The sequence below is a fragment of the Gadus chalcogrammus genome, chromosome 15 (assembly GCF_026213295.1).
Source record: "Gadus chalcogrammus isolate NIFS_2021 chromosome 15, NIFS_Gcha_1.0, whole genome shotgun sequence".
In the NCBI taxonomy this organism is placed as follows: domain Eukaryota; kingdom Metazoa; phylum Chordata; class Actinopteri; order Gadiformes; family Gadidae; genus Gadus; species Gadus chalcogrammus.
The window spans coordinates 2,515,577-2,538,370 of record NC_079426.1 but is presented as its reverse complement, the minus strand read 5'-3'; the positions used below and the strand labels follow the sequence as shown (position 1 = coordinate 2,538,370).

At 44.1% G+C, this 22,794-nt stretch overlaps 1 protein-coding gene and 1 pseudogene across 1 annotated transcript; both read right to left on the bottom strand.

Moving 5' to 3' along the window:
- Nucleotides 1–2,712: 2,712 nt before the first annotated feature.
- On the bottom strand, nt 2,713–8,808 carry LOC130404919 (orexin receptor type 2-like; annotated as a pseudogene).
- A 5,939-nt stretch (nt 8,809–14,747) lies between these two features.
- Nucleotides 14,748–20,693, bottom strand: LOC130404691 (protein FAM83B-like). Its single transcript, XM_056609557.1, is given in 8 exon segments — nt 14,748–17,293; nt 17,295–17,372; nt 17,632–17,713; nt 17,716–17,752; nt 18,225–18,389; nt 19,206–19,582; nt 19,585–19,680; nt 20,523–20,693. Coding segments are annotated over 7 exon segments (2,601 nt in total). The 5' UTR covers nt 19,661–19,680; nt 20,523–20,693; the 3' UTR covers nt 14,748–15,507.
- Nucleotides 20,694–22,794: the final 2,101 nt, after the last annotated feature.

Below are 22,794 nucleotides of genomic sequence, written 5' to 3'. Positions count from 1 at the left end.
GCCTCGCATTCCCCGTTCGTCAGCTACCAAAGAGAGGAACGTCTGCACCTCAATAGCTAACCACAACATGTTTTTTTCGGTTTGCCATATTCTTGCCCCAGAAGGCACATCATCATCATCAGGGGCAACCTATAGGGCACTCATTAATTTTGTTCATGTGTAAAGGTCAGCCAATAAGGCACTTTCTCTAATTTTCACCACCATAGAGGGCACTTTAGGACACTTTTTCAACCATGGGGGCACCAGACGGGCAGAAGGGCACTAGAAGGGCACCAGACGGGCAGAAGAGCACTAGAAGGGCACTATATGGACCAGACGAGCAGAAGGGCACTATCAGGGCACTAGAAGGGCACTAGAAGGGCACTAGAAGGGCACTGGAATGTCACTAGAAGGACCAGACGGGCAGAAGGGCACTATCAGGGAACTAGAAGGGCACCAGACGGGCAGAAGGGGACTATCAGGGTACTAAAGGGGGTGTAGTTTTTTTTTAGCTGTGTAGGTGAGTAGGCAGCCCAACGTTTTAACTGGCATTATTTTTAATATCATTCATTCTTAGCTGAATAAGATTAGCTCCTGAAAGCCAAACCCACTCAGATTAATTTAAGTATTACCTTGACGCATGACAATGACCATGAACAAAGAATACCTGCCATAGGAATTTTATTATAATTGAAGATTAGACATTGATTTACCATTTACTCCTCTGCACATTAAACACTAGCAGTTAAAAAATGTAATGATTATTGACAATAGGTTTAAAAAGTCTGTTCATTTGGACAGGTGTATGTGTGTGTTTGTGTGCTGTGAAAGTGTGTGTGTGTGTGTGTGTGTGTGTGTGTGTGTGTGTGTGTGTGTGTGTGTGTGTGTGTGTGTGTGTGTGTGTGTGTGTGTGTGTGTGTGTGTGTGTGTGTGTGTGTGTGTGTGTGTGTGTGTGTGTGGGGGAGATCCTTATGTAAGTGGGTTTTTATTCACCTTGGCTATAACCCTTGACAGAAATGTATGGTTGGGTAGATCAATGCTTGGATGGATAGATCGATGAATGAATGCATGAACCAACGGATGGCTGGATCAATGGCTGGAGGCGTGGAATAAAGAGGTAGATGAATGAATGCATGGCTCAATGGATTGATCATGGGACAGATGAATGAATCGATGTCGTACAGGTCCTTTGATTGCCTGTTGTTCCAGCAGAATACTTAATATTGTTGCTTTACTTCATAGAATCACGTGATAAATGGTTCACTTGACTGAGGTATTGGAAAAAAACCAGATTGAAACCTATTGACGACGTACTGCAATCTTGTTAAAATACGTGTATTTAGTGTAACAATTATACTTAACAATCGCAAGCAATGCAACCATGTGTCTGAGGGATTAAACAATTGACCCCCAGCTTAAACACAGTGTACAGACTAGAAAGAAAGACGGTATGGACGTTGTTGTCAGAGGTCACTAGAGGGCTGGTGCATTGCTATTCCAGTCGTTGTGGATACCACTGAAAAGGGGTTGTGGTGCTATATAGGTCACCATGGTGAACAATGGCAGGGGATGAGGCTCGGCTGCAAGATATTACAATTCTATGCATTCGAATAACAGCATGTCCACTAAAGTCAACAAAACAACAAAGAAAAAAATCCTAGGCCTATTATCCATGGTAACACATAGGCAGCCCCGTCGAGCTCTCTCCAGCTCAAGGATTGTAAACGAGAAAATCACGATTTCCGTCACGTTTTTAAATTTTTCCAATCCTCCTGTCTTAACATGTGAGAGGTTGGGATGCGCCGATCCTTAAATCACAGCAACAGCAGGGGGTAAGCACGCTCGCAATCCCCAGCGTATACGCTTACAACCGTGTGCGTCACGTTTGGAGAGATTCCGCTGATCATCTCATTCATCCGAAACAGTGCGTCATTCCCCTGGTGTAATAAGTTTGTGTCACACAATCTAGACACAAATGCATTTGTCAACCCGTTGGAGAATCTAGAGGGGATTCCTGTCTGAACACAGCAAACATGAGACTTTAAGTGTGGACCATGAAGCTAATGTGAGTGGATGGTGTATACATGCATGACCACAAATACAAGAACTCACATGCACACATGCACTTACATTCGCTGAACCTACCACCTCTAGAATGACAACAGCTGCGCAAGCATACCCCCTGCTGGGTAACCCTCCCACAACCTTAGTATATCAACGCTTTTTATCCATACACATATATGCTGCTTTGAGGTGTATCACAAAGCAACTTGTAGGAATACCAAAGATCAAGACAGATCTCTGGGTAATGTAACCAAACCGAGATCCGTTAAAAAGCACATTTTACTGTGTATTATAGGGAAAGTTGCATAAAATGATTGCATTAAAATGAGAGGATGAAAACAATTTCATCCTATCATTCGTCCCTAACCCTTAACCCTTACAGGGCAGGCATGGAATAGTATACTTGCATCATCAAACTCATCTATAAAACACAAAGCCTCTATGTCAATACGAACCTATTCTTTGGGCAGAGGCAACAGTGAGGTCATATTCTTCTAATGAGAGCCAACATCTTTTTCATTGCAAAGTCCATCTGTACATAATATATCCGATACTCCATGTTACAACAGGCTGCGTTCTTTCCTTGCGTGATATCATATATTTACAATAATTACAGTGACTACACCAGTGAAAAATATCGTGCGGTTCAACAGATCGATCTACGTCGTTTCAATAGCCGTCTCTTGTGCGACGGTATGCGTCGTGATGAGCTCCACTCTGTTGTGGGACAACACCACCTGGTCTGAGATTGCGTGACACGTGTCCATCGTTTGTGGAACACTGCGTCGACAGTGACTTGCGACTGTCCGTGCTCGCCCTGGTTCGCCTCTTTGTGCGGCTTGTGGCTTTTGACCCACAGCAGTGGCATGGAGACCGCCGCCTTGAACTCCTCACGGACTTCCCTGTGAACCATAAAACTGTGGGTGAATACTACTTCACGGGGGCCCCCTTGCACAGAAACAAAAGGGCATTGCACGTTGTGTCGGGCAGTTCTTGCGAGCTTACCGCTTAGGAAGTTTGTAGACCGATGGGGTTGGCGGCGCTGTTGGCGTAGATGAGCAGTTGGGAGAAGGTGACCAGGCGTAGACGGTTTTCTCTGTCGTGGTGTGTTTAAAAGTCCCCGAAAACCCTGCAATGACAGTCAGACATAACAGCCTGAAACTCAGCTCCAATTTCCATCAGTACTTTTGTTTGTTTGTTGCACGGATGTGAATATCCATGCTGCACTTTTTGTACACAATAAAAAAGGTAAACATGCCAAGATTGGACTAGTTGCAAGAGTAGCACATTGCCCCGTCTGAAGAGCTGAAGCGTGCAGTCCAGTGAGTGTGTGAGTGTGTGTCCAGACGGTGAGATTGGACGAGGTCACCAGCACCGCCCGGCTGCATAACCTTACCTTTTCATCATGTTGAGCACGCTGATTGGCAGGGCAGAGGGCGAACACGAACAGCACCACAATCAGCATGCGAGCCGTTTTTCCGCCGGGCCCGGACCTGCTTGACCTCCGCGCACACGGACGGTCCTCACCCGCACGGGCTCGCCAGGGGCCGAGGCCTGGGCGCGACACTGGAACGAGTGCCACTTCCTCTGCACGACCGACGCGCTGCCTGGGATCTGGGGGTCGGGTTCATTTGAAGGTAAAGGGAGAACGCGTCAGGCATCACGACGAGAGGCTTGTTTTGGCAGAGCGGGCGAATTCCAGCGTTGTGAACGGGGGGAGGTTTGTACATGCATGCAGGCAGGCGTGTCGTTGGACCCACACACCTGTTGGCACCACAGCTTGTGGCATATCTGGATGTAGGCCAGAACCATGAAACACAGCGGCGCGAAGTAGGTGACGATGAAGAAGCAGGTATGGTACACCTTGGGGTAGATCTCCTCTGTCAAAAGAGCAATTCAGGAAGGTTTCTTTAGTGGATGTTTGACTGGTGCCAGAGGCCTTACAAGCTGTCACACTGGAGGACAAGTTCAAACTGATGTTTCTTTTATTTTAATGAATAAATTAATTACAGAGATACAACATCCAATCATGCTAATGACATAATATTACCCGGCAAGAAATCAGATTGGAAAATGCTGGCTACACAATGTAACAATTAAAATGATCATAGTGCCTGTTCTAGCCTGTTTTTTTATTGATGACATTATCTACATACACTGTTACTCCCATGTCTCGAGAACATAATTATTTACTTGTAATTTGTTTTATTTCGTTGTTGTGATATCATCATTATCAATTCCTATAACAACCAGCGCATTCGGAGTAGTTTATATTATATGTGCCACTCAGATTCCCTCGGGTGATTATGATTAATCGGGTCAGGTTTCATCCTACATTTTCCTAGGGTGTTTAATCAAGTAAGCTGACTTCATCCTAAAATTTCCAGTGTGCTAAGAAGCAGAGCAGCAACCAAACCTCATTTGATTTCGACCCCGAAATATCATCCGAAACCCTGATTAAATCGACGTTCTTTCCAATATTTCTGCTGGAACAACAACACAACCATCTCATCTTTCAGCACACAACACTGATCCCCCTCCCGAGCTCCACCGAGCGATCATCCAGGGCAGCCCACGCACCTTCCCAGTGCTCGTCACACACCGTGAACAGTCTGGTCTTGTTGGTGAGCTCAGGGAATAAACTGGTGCACTCCATGACGATTGCCTGGTACCATGATGGTGCAGGACACCAGCCAGATCAGCACGATGCTCTTGCGCGCACGTTTCGCCGTGCTCTTGAAACAGAGGGTGGCAGATGGCGTACCAGCGATCCTGGGCGATGCAGCTGAGGGTCAGCACAGAGACGGACACGGAGATGGTCTGGGGGTTTACAGACAGAACACACACCGTGGATGGGGTTAGTCCCTACTGGGGTTAGTCTAGTGTGTGCGAGAGCGGGAGGGGTTATGTGCTTGTTGTGGTTCGTGGTCAGGCGAATGCCTGACCACGAACCACAACAAGCACGAACCATTGCTGAGTGCCAGAATTATTGCTGAGTGGAATATGTGTGGTTTGTTTTGATTCTTATCTTCCACATAAAATCCAGTCTAATGTTTTCACTACACTTCAATTACGTCAGGCAACGCCGTTTAGCTTATTTTACAATGATCATTAAATGATTGCAGATGATTTTATCAGTGACTCATTGGGGATTAGATCATTTAAAAGCAGGTTGGGTTATGTCCTCTTGCATGATGCCTATAGTCTCTGACTCTTACATTGAGTATCGTCTGAGAACCTTTCCCCTGTTAGTGGAATAGCCTATAGCGATTATACTACTCCCGGTGCGTGTATTACGCAGGAAGAGAACTGTATATGTACTCTAGGAAAAAAAAGGCCACAGTTGGAGAACACAAATTCAAGGCTGTGTATTGGAACTCAGAAACTGTGTTGTCACAGTTTGCATATGATAAGATATGGGTCTGCCTTGTAACATTATTTCCATTGGCAAATGAAACCAAGGATTTAGTGGATATGCTTTTACTGGTGTGTAGAAACACACAAATCGGACTCACGTCTCACGGGGCATATACTTGTGAGGATGTCGCAAAAAACCCAAATTCAAACTGCATTAATGTGTGGCTGAATTTGATTGCATTTGCAAGTCAAATGTAACATTAACCAAATTGTGGATTTGATCTCGAGGGGGTGATTTGACACAGAGGCTTCTACGGCTGAATATATATATATATACATATTATATATATGAATTTGATGTGATAAACGAGGGACATTAAATAACAGTGTGAAAAATCCATTTTCATTTCACGCTGTCTTTAAAAAAGCTTTGGCTGTCCCGAGGCCTCATTACTACTATTGCTTATTGCAGCGCGGCGGTGTGGAATCAATAGACCAGCGCGGTTGATGCTTCTTTATTGGAGAGACAGCTCAAAGCGCAGATGATTAAAAGACTCAGCCTGTCCGGCTGGAGTGCTTTCCTCTGGTTGTGTGTTGGGAGCAGTCCGCCTCAATGAGCTGACTGCGGAGCTCAAAACAAGTGCCAGAAGTTTATTTACCAGTGCCTGAAGAAACAACAGGAAAAACCTTGTATCCGTTGTTAAAAGTCCCTGAATTGTGATTACATTACCTGCTCTTGTGCATTTCAATGTTGGTGCCTTTTTCGGCACAATGCTTCAGTATTATCAGTAGGTCAGCATTTAAAATAGTGCAGTCTTGGTTTTACAACCAATCCATGGAATAATGTGTGATTGGTAAAAATGCTTTTGTCTCCTTAGAGTTTTTTATAAGGAAATGGCTGGATATAACTTTATTTTCAATGGCTAACCTTCAGGCTGGTATTATTCATGATGAATTCATATGAATAACTGTATCCTGTCCATGACCATTTAAAACAGTTCAACAAAAGGCTCTTTAAGGAACAGCTCCACAGTAGCTCCAAGTCCCCTATGCTGTATTGATTGGCAGGGATGGATTGCCAAGGTCCCTATCAATGTAAGACGTGACTGAACTATCTCTATATCCCCATAAAGAAACTGTAGGACCCTACATTGCTTGTGTCCCCAACGCCCGACACAAACTCAAACGTACGCCCCTGTGCACTTGTGTTTTCCCACTTTCAAAATGTGAGGATCCAAACTTGTGGTTGCACGACCACGCTAATCAATTCTTCCTGATTCAATGTTTGTTGATTATAAACACTCTCCACCACCATCATTAGGTTGGGCTGATATCGGCAGGCCTGCCTGAATGCTTCTGACTGATTTGCCAGACGCTTGTTAACTTAAGAGTGAACCGAAAGCAAAATCAATGCAATTGTAAACATCGGAGGCTTTCCGCCGCACTTTGGCCTGCCGAATCATACATATTGCCTTTTCTGATTTCCCCACTTGTGTGTGTGTACGCGCGTGCGTGTGTGCGTGCGTGTGTGCGTGTGTGCGTGCGTGTGTGAGTGTGCGTGTGCGTGTGTGCGTGTGCGTGCGTGTGCGTGTACGCGTGTGTGTGCGTGTGTGTACGCGCGTGTGTGTACGCGCGCACGCGTGTGTGTACGCGCGCACGCGTGTGTGTGTTTGTGTGTGTGTGTGCACTGCCTTGACCTTATCACCTCCCTCAAACAGCATGCAGTTATTGTTATCATTACAGTATACTTAAGGGTGTGCAGCAAATGACAAATGACAAGGCCAGCCTACGTTGAGCCAGTCACGTTCCCTGGTACGTCACAACCCTTTGAAGAGCTCAGATATGGACCATCCTTTGAAATAGAACCACAACTAGGAATGCCAGAGTTTGGCAGCGTTATAGTATTTTTCTACTTACTGTATGGTAATGTTCCTTTTTTGAACAGAGGAATGAAAAAAAATAAAAAAAAAAATAGTCTTTGGCGAGGCCAAAGACTTCCCTTTCATGTGACGTGCTTGATTTATGTAACGCACAGAACCAGTGAGAGGGGGCAGCTTCAGGTGTCTGTATTACATTATTCATGAGGCTAATTCAGCTGGCTGACCTAAATGTGGCGTAATATAGAAACTGCAGAACCTGACCTTTGAAATGAATGAATCTAATGTTAAGTTATGAATGCAGCCCACCAAAATATCATCATCTTACCTGAAGGTAAGGCACGATTTTGCAGAGCGTGCTTCCAAAGAACCATGTTTCGGTGATGTCAACCACCAGGCTCGCGGGTAGACACGTGAGGGTGACCAACACGTCGGCAAAGGACAGGTTGACAATGAAGTAATTGGTCACCGTCCGCATGTGCCGGTTCTTCACCACAGCAAAGCAAACTGAAAGTACAGGACAGCAATATGGTAAGTGTTCTTCACTCCTACACATCAACTAATTGCGGTGTGTGCCCTTCAAAGCCTTTTGAACCGCAGGGTCTCTGTGCCGAAAGAAAGGGTCACGTCAATTCATTAGGCGCCACGTTCGTTGCTTGATTATTTCAGTGGTTTAGTGTGTTGAACACAGTGAGTTGATGGCATTCTCTCTATGCAGTTTTAACACAACGGGTCTTGCCCTAGTAAGATGGGAACCATTCATTCATTATTTCAGTGATTCAGTATTTGGAGCACAGCGAGTTAATGGCATTCTCTCAATGCAGTTTCAACAGGTATTGTAAAATGGGAATCTTTTTCTATGGTTATACTCTATGTATACATTATAGAAGTTAAGACATATTATAATATATATATATGACCAGAATAGATCACTAATAGCAGATTAGATTATTATGCAAAAGTACGATTTTATTCTGATTATTCGAATAGTTATTTTAATATTGGAGTACGGTATACGTGAAATGTTAGAATATCTCAATGGCATTTAAAGCGCGGTTCCAATATAGGCTATGAGTATTTGACATTTAAATTGGCTTCAGAGGAATACGTGTCTATTGCACACACTTTCCTTTGAAGCGACCGCAGTAGCTGTCAATCCAATCCGCACATTTGAATAAAACAAATAAATCGTAAAGAGAAAAAATAAATTAAACAACAATGAACTATACCACAGATCATCAGATCATCAAACAACATAAAAAAATGTGAGTGGTGAGTTTGTTTGTCGAAATACAATTAAAACAAAGAGTCGTCTACATAAGTATTCATTTAAATACTTCAAACAGTACAACTTACCTAGTGAATTTCCAATAAGTGAAACGAAGAACACAATAATGTATCCTGCGATGAGCACCCATTCATACTGCTTGGGTTGTAGGTACTCCCTCCAGATGTACTTCACAAGTTCATCATCCTCATCCACCACTATAGCGGGAAGACGCAGTTGTTCCACTTCACTGCTGTTATTCATATGGGCGACAGAAGGGCGACAATCTCCACACTTCGAAATGACAGTGATCCCAGATCCAGACATCTGGTGACGGAAACAAGCCCGGTGTGTCCCCCGCTGCGCCAAAACCGGAGCTCGGAGAGCAGGTGATGCTGAAGACAGTCACTAGGATTCCTCGCACCTTGTGGCGAAGCGCTGCCGGTTCGCCAATGCACAGCGTCAAAATGACGCAAAATAACTTACCCAATCTCGCTACGGCTCCCCCCCTCCCCCCCCCCCAACACACACACACACACACACACACACACACACACACACACACACCACCACATAAACCAACACACACACACACACACACACACACACACACACACCACACACAACACACACACACACACACACACACATAGGCGTCGATTACGGGGGGGACGGGGGGGACATGTCCCCCCCACTATTTGAAAAACGAATTTTGTCCCCACCACTTTTAAAAAAGGAAAAAAAAAAAAAAAAAAATTAAAATCCCCACATACTCAACCGAAATCGTCGAGTCTAAAATCATGTGATAGGCGCGCTCGAAGACATCATTTATTAGATAGGCCTACCTAATAAACCGTTGGAACACACAAGACCGGAACCCATGGCAACGCCGGTAAACAAACCCCGACTCCCGAGAAGCCCAATCCCTATGAGCTCCCTGCGCTACGGCCATCCGGAGGCACACAGAGCTTTTGGCCGTGATTGATATTAATATACAATTATATTATATTATATACTATTATATATAGAGCTCCGAGAGTCACAAACGGCAATAATCACTTTCTCCTCCATGCTGCAGTACACCCCGGACTGCACTGCGCTGAGTTTGACGGTTGAACGCTGATTGGCTGTTACGTACACATGTCACTCAGTGGCCACGCTGTTGAACGCTGATTGGCTGTCATCACGCGAAATTCGTGTCAAAGTTGAAATTTTTCGCGCCACAAATCCTCGTGAACGCGCTTGCCTGTGCACGGCGAAAGTGTAGCGCGACAAATCAAAATATTCGCCCGATACGCGTCTATACGTTCACTTTGTATGGGATCTTGTCGTCCCGTTGCATTTTGGAGTGAACGCACTGGAGAAGTTTCAAGACAGACAGCCAAAATTGACATTTTTATTCAGAAAATAGCCGGTCCTTTTGCTTCCTATAAAAAGCATGTTTGTGACACTAGATATCGATATGGATACGTCATCTAGCCTGCATGTGGAGGGCCACATAAGGTAAGAAATTGGTTTACGTAAACTTTGCTGCTGGTTCTGTTTGCTCGTGAATCGTGATGACCTGGCCAAAGGTTACCAACGGTCCCAAGCGATTTTGATCTGATTCTGGTTGGTGCTCCAGTTAGTATGCGTTGTATATATAGATTGCAGCTAGTAGCAGCTACACACGGTGCGATTGCTATGCCAATGTGGTTATAGTTGGTTTTGTCTGATTGAGATATGTGACGACTTGGAGCCTGGTAGGCCTATCCTGACATAAATATGTTCTCGAATAACCTGTGTGATTATCCTAAACTGAAAGGGATTTTATTTGCGGACAATTTTCTTATGATGTTGTAACAAGTGAAGTCTACATTGGTCCTTCGCAAGTGTTTACTGGTGGTCAGGATTTGGCAGATGCAATTCTCCTCTGGGTGCTTGTATTTTTCTTTTTTTAATGCAGCATAACATATGCTACCAGCAGCCCTTGCGCGTCTTCAAAAGGCTGATGCTCAGTACCTCGTTTCATTTCGTACCCCCTTTACAGTCTGGCATTGTTTGTCTGGTAAACTCTGTCGATGTCAAGATAAGTGTTAAATTGCCAACACTGTTCTTTGTCCTGTGTGTATTAGTATTAGGCCTACATATCCCGAGCCAATACCCTGGTGTTTCCAACGCTGTTTTGCAAAACAAGCCAAAACACAAACTGTGGTTTTCAACTTTTATTGTTCGAATAGGATCTTCATAGGGTTGGCCCGAATGCCATTTTTCAGGCTTCGAATACTCGTTGGTTTTTCCGAGCGAATATTCGAATACTCGTTCCAGAAAAAAACACCATCAAAAACAACATTAATAATCCTTATATACTCCCTGGAACCGATTTTGACAGTATCTGCATATTTTGTTTAATAGCTTTTTGAACGTTAATTAGTAGGCCTAAGTAGGTTGAAGTTCCTTAGTTTTTCCCCGTGAAAGCGAACAGCTGTTGCTCCATTCCAAATCAGCTGTTCTCTGTCATCTCAGCCCTTACGGGAGCTTTTCAATTCATCCTGGAACGTGCATCTTTTCAGGGAATTTGTACAATAAATCCATAACAAATACCGAATATTGATTGTCTTATGTGTCCATATTATATCCATTATATTGACCGGGTATTCCCAAGACGCTCACGCTCTGCAGCAAGCCAGTCACAGTTGATTGGCGCGGCGCTGTACAGCGAACGTAAACAAACAACTAAGCTAAGGTTTTAAGTATTACTTTTCCTCCAGAGATCCCGCTAATGTTGTGTTATAAAATAAAGGGAAACAAGATATCTATTCTTCCTCCACCTCTCTCGCTTCTCTGCTTAGTGTCGCTGACGCTTATAGTTTGCCTCCCTCGCTCTGGTAAAGTCACCTACGTGGAAAAAAAAAATAACGAAGCTCCGAATACTGATTTAAGCTTCAAATACTAATTTTCCGAACCAGTATTCGAATATTCGAATAATTTCAACACCTGACAATACACTGTAGAGCATATTGTAATGCAGCGTTGAATGGGAATAGCTTACATAAGGGTACCCAGCACTTTTCAGACCACACTCAAGCTTATGGTTATTGTCCCCACCACTTCTAAAAACAAACTGACGCCCTTGCACACACACACACACACCCTAGAGCCTACACATTGCATACACAGCTGACCAAGAAAAGGAGGCTGTAGTCATCATGAGCAGGTTAGGATGCGTTCCAATCGGCGGTGAGAAAAAGACGCTCTCGTGTTTCGGGGAACGTCTCTGACAGCTTCTTCAAAGACCCCTCTCCGCGCTGTCCCGGATAAATCCACACTTTTGCAGCACTTGCCTTAATGCCTTGTCTTTTTTAAGAGCGTTTTGGATGATCTCTTCAGACAAAAGTTAAAAATAGAAATGCCGCAGTTTAAATCGTCATGTTTAAAGAATAGAAGTAGGCTACATAACCTGTTACATAGGCCAGGCGGTATGCACCAAAATGCGGCGCCACGCGTGTTTCTGAAAGTTGCTAATGTAACTTGTAACTATCTATCGGTGGCACCGTATCTACTGATTTATATTTTGGCACTGGGATGGATAGTCTTCTAGTTTATTTGTTTATCAGTGACGTGAGGGTACGAATTACCAGCTGATCGGCTGGTAATTCGTACCCTCACGTCCCTGCGTCTCACAAGCGTCTCTCCCCTCTCAATACCTCTCGGGGATCCAGTTGATTCGTTGAGCTGTTAATTGCGCTTTAAACAGGATTGCTCAAAAAGTGAGTTTTTTTTATTTCACCACTCCAGTAACATGGAACAAATTGCTGCGCATCGGCGCTCGTCTTCATTTATCACATCATGATTTCCTCTGAGGTTTCACACTGAAGAGAGTGTATTAAAACCATAGAGGAACATCACGAACATGTATAGGCCTGCACATAACGGCATTAATGCTTTCATAACGTCACTTTCTCCCATGTTAAATTATGAATAAATGATGGCCATCAAGGTAAATAAGGTTGTTGGGTGTTAAAGGACTTCTTCAGTATTTTTAGACCCGGTTAATTGTCAACATTGTATCCAGCTGTAGAACAGCTTTGATTTGTTAGAGTCAGCTCTTCTCGCGCTGTCGGCGGGTTTCTAAACTGGGCAGTTGGCGAGCAATTGACCTCCATTATGTTCTTAATGAGTGTTTTCCGGCTCCAAAAGCTGTATCTTGGTTTGTCCAACACATGTAAGCGCATCCAAACTGCCCTGCTAGGTAGTTTTCTCAAATAGTGTAAATTCGGTTTGTACAAGCCACTGCACATACTCTGATTTATAGACTGAGGCGGCCAGTTGGGATTATGCGCGAAGATAGTGGCATTTAAGGCAGTGAGATAATTATGAATTCTGAGTGCGAGCAGCATTTCAATAAATTGCGAAGTTAAGTGTGTGTGTGTGTGTGTGTGTGTGTGTGTGTGTGTGTGTGTGTGTGTGTGTGTGTGTGTGTGTGTGTGTGTGTGTGTGTGTGTGTGTGTGTGTGTGGGTGTGGGGGGGGGTATAATAACTGATTGGAATTCCCTTCTTAATCAAAAGGCAGTGCTTAGGTAATTGTTGAAAGATCGTGTTAGAAGGAGACTGTACAGTTTTCATTTTCCCCTATTGAGCCAGCCCGGTGGGTCAAAGCCATAAACAGTTCACCACAATGTGTTTCGATACCAGGACATTTAACATTCAATAACTTTAAGTGCTTGCCTCCCAGTATCGAAGTTTGTGAGCATGCACAGTGGCAACTAAACACAGCATCGAAACGTATTTTGTGGCCTAGTACTTCAGGAAGCTTCCTATGCACCGATCGCATGCACTAACCTGAGTGAGAGCAAACAAAGTCCCAGCTATGGGAGCTGCTACCACACTTTAGGGATGTAATTTATGTCAATTGATGGCCTACCCCACAAGAGGAGGTGAGCTGAAGCAAAAGTCATGGCTGATTTACGTCTCAACACGCCAACAACAAACCTTTGGTCGTCACAAACCAAGATCCTTTAAAAGGTGAAGCTGTGTACAGACAATGCAATGCTTTGATTTATACCACAGCATTCTTAAATAACGGATGATTGCTCAAGAATCAGATTTCTGCCACATGGTACATGATATGAGGTGGTTTGTATTTATGTTTTCTCATGACAAAATGTCTGTGAACCTTAAAGTCTGGGCACCACTGAGAGGTCTGAGTGTATTTTATTGATTCAGTCACCTGGGTTATAAACCTGTCAGATGTCTGCTTGTTTTTCTGGCGGCATCAATCTTTCTATTTGGCTCACCTGGCCAAATATATTTGTTGAAATCTTTGCCAGATAGATACATAAATATATCTAAGTAAAGCAAAAATGAATATACAACATTCAATACGCACGCACACACGCGTGCGCACACACACACACAAACACACACACACACACACACACACACACACACACCACACACACACACACATACACACACGCACGCACGCACACACAATCACAATGCTGAAGAAACTTGACTGACTTGATGGCTGCTGTGTTTGACTCCCATAATGGAGGGAATTTAATCTGTTTGAGTCCTAATGTCTTTACAAATCAAACTGGATTCCACTCTTGAGTTTGGTAACAAGGTAAACACACTATTGTCTTAGTGAGTCTTATTTTAATGCCAACATACTATAGTTCTTCTGTACGTTATTCATGAAAAGCATAGAGTGGCGGTTTGGACCATTTCATCTGGGGGCCGCCCTGGGGTCACTGGTTCTATCCCAGTGTCTATCCATGAGTTGTCCTTGGCTGACACTTCTTGAGAACTAGGGTAAATTCTGTCATAAACGGGGTGAATGGCAATGTCCACCCATCCGTGTATACAGGTAGGAACCAGGTCTAATGTACCATCACAGGCACGGTCTGCAGAAAGTCTTTCTCAGACAGGCATCTAGAACTTGATGGAGGATTGATAAAAAGTCATTTATATTCTCTCCGGTTCGTTTCTTTATTTCCTTACGGATTTAAACTATTAGGAAACACTATATTTCCTAATCGCAAAGAACATTGGTAGTCATTATACGTCTTGGATCTTCATTTGCAAGACGATGATGATACAATACCCTCCCCCCAGGATGTCGTGAACCCACCTATGGTGCAATGACAACATGCTAACAATATTTGCAGCGGAAAAGGTCAACATAATGAACTACTGTTTCTATGAGTTGGCTAATTATATGTTGCTCTTGATTACATGGTATTAGTGTCGTCTAATAGCGACAGCCAAGAAATGGTCAGTGAAACAAAACAGGTTTTGAAAGACTGAAACTTTAATAAACCACATTAATAAAGTTGTATCTTATCTTATCTTATCTTATTCATTGGTGGTCATTCTGTCTGGAATGCATTGCTGCTAAGGGATCTATAAAATATAATGCTGCAAAAATATTCTGCATATAAAGACCATTGTGATAAACACGAAGAAAATTGAAAAAAAATAGTCCAACATCATTATCTTGTTTAGTTTCCATTGCTTTATTTTCTCATACTGGGGATAATAGCTAATTGAGCAAGCAAGCTTATTTACATCTTAAATAACCTTTCTATATGAAACCAAACATATTGAAAGTATGTATATCCAAATGCACCTTTAGAGTAAACGCACATAACATTAACACTGTTGATAAGATCTCAAAACGATAAACACCTTAAGCACTCAGATGTGCAATTTAATCTTATTTATTCTGATGGAGGAAATTGAAACAGTTATACCGAAAATACGAAAATCACCCTTTGTTCAAATGCTTCCTGTCGGCCAACCCATGTTACTTATTTCTTGTTGATTAAACTACCCATCTTTTGAATGAATTTACCCAGTTTATTTTCATGGTGACCATGGGAAGTACGACTATGGTGATGTTCATTCAACACGGGACCCTTCCTCGACGACAAGCCCTTCTCTTTTTCCATGGACGGCGCACCAGCCGGTCCTGACGGGTCACGATGGGAAGAAATACTTACTTTCAGGAGCCCGGCGTGAATCAAATCTGCTTTTCAGATGGTCTTCGAAAACCGCGTCGTCGTGCCGGCTCCCTGTTTCGTAGCAGGCCCTAAGCCTTGCTTCAGATAGCAAGTTCTGCTGGTGCATCCTCGAAGACAAAGCGTGGGTCGTAGAGGTTTGCCGGTGCTCCTCGACGTTAAAACGAGGAGTTGACGGCTTACCGCAGGACTGTGTCAGCCGGCTCTTGGGGTTGTCTGCAGAGGTCCTGTGATGGTGAAATGCAAGACGCTGAGGATCTCGACCGAGGAGGATTTGAGAGCGCTGTTCTTCGTCCTCGGCCGTTAAAGTGTCCGTGCTGTGACCTGATTTCAAACTGAGTTGTTCAACGCTTTGCGAATAGTTGGCTTCTTTTTTCTCCGGTATGTTGAGCAAAGACCTAATCTTCATGGTACTCTTTTTCAGAAAATGCTTCTGGTTCTTCTCAGTGGGTATAAACGGTTCCCCCTTGCTCTCTCCGTCAAGTGCGGCCGCGGACACAGTTCTAGATGGTGGCTCCTGCCACGAAGGATATTTCTGAATGTCCACAAAGTTCTTGACGTCATAATGAGACACTGAGCGTTGGTCCTCATTCAGACTTGACCCATAATGACCGTAATGTGCAGGGACCCTTTCTGGGCCTCTCTCCATGTGCCTCCCATACATGTGACCCGGGGATTCATAGGGACTTCTGAACTCACTGTTCCTGGGGTCGGCAACACTGTGTCTTTTATCCCAGTTGTCTGACGAAATGTCTGGGAGTTTCCTCCCTTTGGATCTCCCAAGGCTTGCGTAGATGGAATTCTGCGAAATCATGTCTGCGTTATAGCCAGCATTGTCCCTGGTGTTATCCAACTTCTGTTGACTTTGCCTTTTAAATTCCTCAAAGTTTCGCCTTCTGTCATCCTCTTCTGTTCCCCATTGCATTGACGAGTAGTGCGGTGCAGGGCTCAGGTTTCCAGAGAGATTAGTCGACGAGTTATTCACATAATGGTGATTCTCAGAATGTTCCGGAATCGTGGAGTTAAGAACCAGGGAGGTCCGCCTCCTCGAGGGCAGCACAGAGCTCGGTCTAGTATCAGCTGTTTCGTACTGGTCCAAAGTATCAGTAAAGGAAGTGTCAGGGTGTTTCAGGTACGATTCTATCCTCCACGTTCTCATGAAGGACTTTGAGGTGTTCTCCAGAGAGGGCATGTATTCTTGCACAGAAAGGAGATGCTTGTCATTGTGTGACGGACGCACGTTCTGCCCTCTGGACATCTGTTGCATCTGGGAGAAGTCGTCCATCATGGGGTGGTTGTTCCTGTCGAGAGGGGGGCACGTGTCCCGAGGGATGTTCCAGTTGCTGGCCCCGTGCCTCTGGTTCTGTGGAATCTGAGGGCTGTTGTGTCTGTCCCCAGCAGCGTAGCTGTGTCGTTTGAGGAAGTTTGACATCTCCACAGGGTTCAATTGGGGCGTGTGGTTAAAGCCCCCCGACTTGTAGTCCTTCAGCGGCATGTGCTCGATCGGCTCTTCATAAATCCTCTCTTCGGGAAGTTTCCTGCTCACCTGCCTCTCCATCTGAGATTTCATATGGGTCGCGTCCAGAGTGTGCCTCAAGTGGTTCTTGCGTTCAAACATGTTGCTTGGGCTTGTGACGTACGATGTCATCACGGGCCTGCCGTTCGCCACGTCTTTGGGCGCACAGGGCGGACGTACCGGCGACAGAACCTCTGGGACGGCGGAGCGGGCGTAGAGCGTCCGGAACCTCGTCGTAGGACTTCACCAAGTGGCCGGTGATGACTTGCACCATACTGAGGTTGATCTTCTCGAAGGACCACATGAAGCTATGGATAAACATAAAGGACCATCAGTGGGTTGTCATGAGTGCATTAGGATAAGCAGTCATCCATATCAAAGGGCTGCTCTGACTGTTATTTGTCGAGAAAAGCTATTGCACGGTAGGGATCAATCAATTATTATTATTTTTTGGTGTACCTTTACCTTAATTACTTACTTTTAGAACATTCCCTTTTATTTGTAAAGGTGAAGGAGATCCCAAATGACTGAGTGCACCCCCTCCCCCGTGTCTATCATTACACATACCTGTATGAGCCATAGATTGCTGTTTTGCAGTCAAAGAGGAGGAAATTCTGCTTCATTGCTCCGTGAAACTTAGCCCCTGACTGAGGTATTCCTGTCCCCTCACCGTGCGTACTCTCATGTTCTGCGGTGCGGAAGAAAAAGAAAATATCAAGTGAGTATATGGATAAAATATGTCCCTTTTTTGTCATCGGAAGCCTACGACATCAACAGAGATTAGGAATAACTATCATATGTATACAATGTCCGGTAATTCTCAAAAAGAGTTGATTGAACCTCTCAACATTGACTTACAAGGTGTGTTAGAATCGTTAAACAGCCATGTAGTAATTACCACCCAGTTAAAACGAGACTAGACTGGAAGTCTATTTCCACTCTGAGTGGTTACTCTTTAAGAAATATTCACTCTCTCGCAATCGCTGTGTGAAAAGAGAACAAGGAGTAAACCCGCTCAATATCATATTCAATTAACATTGTGGATTTTATCTTAAAATCCTTTTCCTTTTGAAATGCTGTTCTGAATTTGAACTGGGAAGATATCAAACACATCAACGAAGCACATGAATTATCAGTAAAAGAAATATACTTGCACTTACTCTAAGTTGTGGAATTTTTATATCTTGACTTTCAGCCATTGCGAGGAAACTTTTGAGATTGAGATCGTCCAGAAGCACATAAACAGGAACACCTCTCCCCGCCGCATCCACCATCTCTTTGAATATATCTATATCAGTGAACATATCCATCACAATCGCAATGACCTGCAAAGGGAGAGAATGCATTTTAGAGGACAGATTTTGCGTCATTTACCATTGGATGTATGCACTATATATTCCTGCGAGGTAGGACAGGATTCCTCCCTTACTTAAGATACAAGCTGCAACAAGATCGGAGCTAATCCAGAATAACAAACGCGTTAAGAATAAATTATTGTTTTCATTATTCAAATGTACGTTGTCATCAGTACAACGATACAATGACGCATTGAGTATTTACTCAGATAATAGACTCCAAACGACGCAACCATAACTAGACACTAGTTTCAATAATGTCTATATAAATGTCATAAAAGGAGTGGTAAGGTGTGTTTGCAGAAACGCCCAAAAGTGGATTCAACATCGTTTCCCAAGCCAGTCATAATAATTAATAAAACAATGTCTTTTCAACCTGCTAAGCCGGGCACGACTGTCTGAGACATCATCTGACAGGCTGTGGGCCCAAATCAGAGAATAATATCGGCAGGGATTTGTTTGGACAGATTCCACCGAGGCATGTCTCTACTGCCACTGCACACACACAGATCCCATGACGTCAAGTTGCTAAACCAGTTTGTGACGCTTGAAACCCACCCACTTACTCCTTTTAACTGGAAGAGGGGGCTGAACAAATATAGTGTAAGACCGCCTCAGAGGACAAAGGTCTAGTGTCGCATCGTGTAAGAGGCGGCGGGGGGGGTGGAGGGGGCTCTCTCTGAGCCGGGGGCCCTTGGATCAATGTGACAGCAGGGGGTCGGTGGGGGGGGGGTGGAACCCAGACACTGCAGTCAACACTCCATGCACACCACATGACGCGGTCACCTGTCTGGCGTCCTGGATGTGTTTGCGTATGACCTCCTTGATGGGGGGGCTGTTCTGTCGCGGCGGCTGGTGCAGCAGCTCCACGCTCGTCTGCAGCCTCTCGTGCATCACCTCCGGCCACCCCAGCTCCAGGTCCGGGGTCACCACGTCCGACTGCGTGGGCCAGTAGGTCCCGGAGGAGGAGTGGCTGTCGGACGGCACATGGCGGACGTCTTCAGCCGGGGGGGGGGACACCGGGGGCCTCTGCACGTGTGCGGTGATGAAGAGGAGCTCCTCCTCTGAGAGGAAGCTCCCCACGCGTTCCCCTTTGAGGAACTCCCGGTACGTGTCCCGCCCGCCGCTGAGCAGCTGGTCGATGGCCAGGCGGTAGGCCTCCTGTAGACGGGCGTGATGAGGTCCTCCGGTCGGAACTCGCCCTGCAGAGAGGATAGGTTGGACAGGTTCTGGGAGGTCATCGTGACGCGAGGACCGGGAGCTGAAGAGCCGGAGGGAGATGAACAGTTTATGATGAGGAGTTATATAAAACCAAGTTTTTACAATACATGAACCGACGAGGAGAGTTTTATCTCTCGCTAATGATGAGGCATATATGACCGTGATACGATGATAGCACGCAGACAATATTTGCCGAGGAGGCGCATTTCCTGGACCATATTGTACAATATGGTTGTATTATGTCGTAGCTGGGATGGACCACCACTTAAATATACTTAAACACAGTATTACAAGACACAGATGAACACAAACTTCATCTTTGAATGAGCTTTATTTGTTTTTTTAGTTCTCACTTGGTACTTAACATACTTCAAATCACCCATAGTGTATCCATATTTTGTTGAAAACCTATGGTATTACATTTTGCCATTATAGGACCGATATTGGCAACATTGAATAAGGCAGGTTGTATTCAGGGGATTATAAAGGTATCTTTTACCTATTACAGGGGTGTGTTTATGAGTTTAAAGGTTCTGTTATCTCCAAAAGCCTAAGGCATTAAGAGGCATTGTTGTGTGTTGGAACTCCACATAGAGGTTTGTCTATAACGCAGAAAAAGCTGTCCCAGTTAGCTTATGTATGTATAGTTGTTTTGAAACACAATAAATCCCCTGCCAAACCTATAACACTATATTGTACACTGCTATTTCTGAGACTGACCATGTGTTGCTATGGTCTAATCTGTGATTCATTTATACAGTCTATACTTTCAGGACATTAAAGTTTGAAAGGAATGCTATGAACCTGTTACCATGTTTATATACCACCAAAACCAAATACATTTGAAATGGAGTTATAATTTGCTTTACAGCAGTAACTTACATGATTGTGAACTATGCAAAACTCCTCTTGAAGGCTCCTAAAGTATCCCATTGAAACCGAGTCCACATATTCTTTACACACGCTGCAATGAGCGGCTGAAGCTGCGCTTAAAATAAAAGTAGGAAGTGTCTCGACATGAGAAGCTTCTGTCGGTTGAGGGCGTGGGTTCTAGTTCGGACAGGCAAATGGCTCTTGAAACTTGCTCACTGGCAGCCATAAACCTGTTCGACATATCTAGCCACACCCATTCTCCACCCACCACCTGGGTGTGTGTGTGTGTGTGTGTGTGTGTGTGTGTGGTGTGTGTGGTGTGTGTGGTGTGATGTGTGTGTGCGTGTGTGTGTGCGTATGTGTGTGTGCGTGTGTGCGTGTGTGGGTGTTTGTTTTCCAAGTGTCTAATCTCGGATCAAAGGTCACCACCAGAAAGAAAGAAGAAAAAATGAAACAAAGAAAGCTGTAATTATTAATTGAGTTCCTGTTTAGCTGTAGAGCAGTTAGGCGTTTAGGATTAGGGATTGAGTCTCACTGTGGCCACTGGCCACCAATGCTTGATATGTGTGTCTTAAGAAGATTTTCATAAATTTGTCATCCAAATGGCACAAATTTATATAATTACTTGAGTGCAATAGAGCTGCACATTGCTATGTACTATGGTACCATCTGTAAAAACGGAATTCCCTTTTAAAGAAGTCTTAACACCCTACTTATTCCTGAACTTAGAAAACCTGGGCTCCCCTGAGCTTAGCTTGGGCTGAAGAGTAAATAGCGGTGAGATTCTGTACAGCTTAGCAGCATCTGCCCTTACATAGCTCCTGTATCAGAAGAATGATCAGCATGTTGAAAGGAATTAGAACAACAACAACAATACCGAATCTGTTATTTGATAATACTGATAATAATACATTTAAAAAGTAATTGCAAAATATATATAAACGACGCATGAATTTAGCTTAACACAAATAAAAATATGCATATATTAAAAGCCTGAGAACCAAATAATCAAAATGACATTAAATGAGGAAAAGATAAAGGATAAATGAAAAGAACCGACCTTGAAGCAAAGGCTTTAATTTATTTAAAGTTGTTTGCTGCTTGCATGCTGCTAGACTATCTGCTCCGGCAGAACATTCCAGAGACTAGGCATCCGGATGGCGCAGAATGACTGTGTTCTTGATGTTTATCATGATATTTGTTTATTAAACCACGAAAGCTGGATGGGAAACCGGTCGGCCTTAGTGTTATACCATTCAGGAAACAGATACCTAAAGGTCAATAACGGTCTGGTGATCAAACAATAACAATCGTCTCTCCTGGCTTTACTAAAACATTTGTTCATTTTTATAATAATAATTCTTGCTTCGAATTTTTCACCGAGCATTAATCCTACTCCTGCGGGCCAAATCTAAAAGTTGCCTTTTGGAATCAATTTGGATCTGTCAGTACGGAGGTGGACAATATTAAAGTGAATCACCATAAAAGTTATTAACAGGATGATTTATCCCAATTTCGCTATAGTGACATCATCTGATTTGTTGCAGGGTCACACCAGGCTTCACGCTAAATTGGAGAACGGGTGTGGATTTTTTCTTTGTGCGGCAGTATCTCCTGAGGCAGTACAGGTTGTCTGGTATGCGGCTCCACCCAACTGAGTCCCGATGTGCAAGGCACCTTACCTTGACTGCTCCCGACTGCTTGACGCGCTCTTTTGCCTCGCATAGCTGCACTGCCATCGGTGTATGAATGTATGTATGAACGGGTGAATGTGAAGCAATAATTGCCTTCCTGTTCTCATTTCCATTTCAACATGCTCCATTTCGTTCCCCTGTGCTTTCTCCGGAGAAAGAATTGGGGCTGTGTCAGCGCGCAGATTCAATATGATAAAAGGCCTACCAACAGAGCTTGGGGTACACCATATCATCTGAAGGATGGAAGAAGAACACTTGATGCTTGAGCAATCCTTTTCTTAGGTAGCCCAGTGATGTTTCAGACTGATAATGCAGGTTTCAAAATGTGGACTTCGGGGGTAAGATTCCAATTTAAACTAATCGAAAAGAATAGTTCAAAGGAATATGTCTTTTATTTTTGTTTTTCCATTTCCTCCCAGCTCCCTGGCTATCCCTATTCAAAACCTGAGTGGAGACATATAGTGAAGGTTGAGCACTTCCAGTAGCTTTATAATATTGTGGGCATCAAAACAGATATTAGTAAACAAATGTGATTGAAAGAAAAAACCTGCTCCTGTCCACTCTGTGAGAAAGACCCTCACAAACAC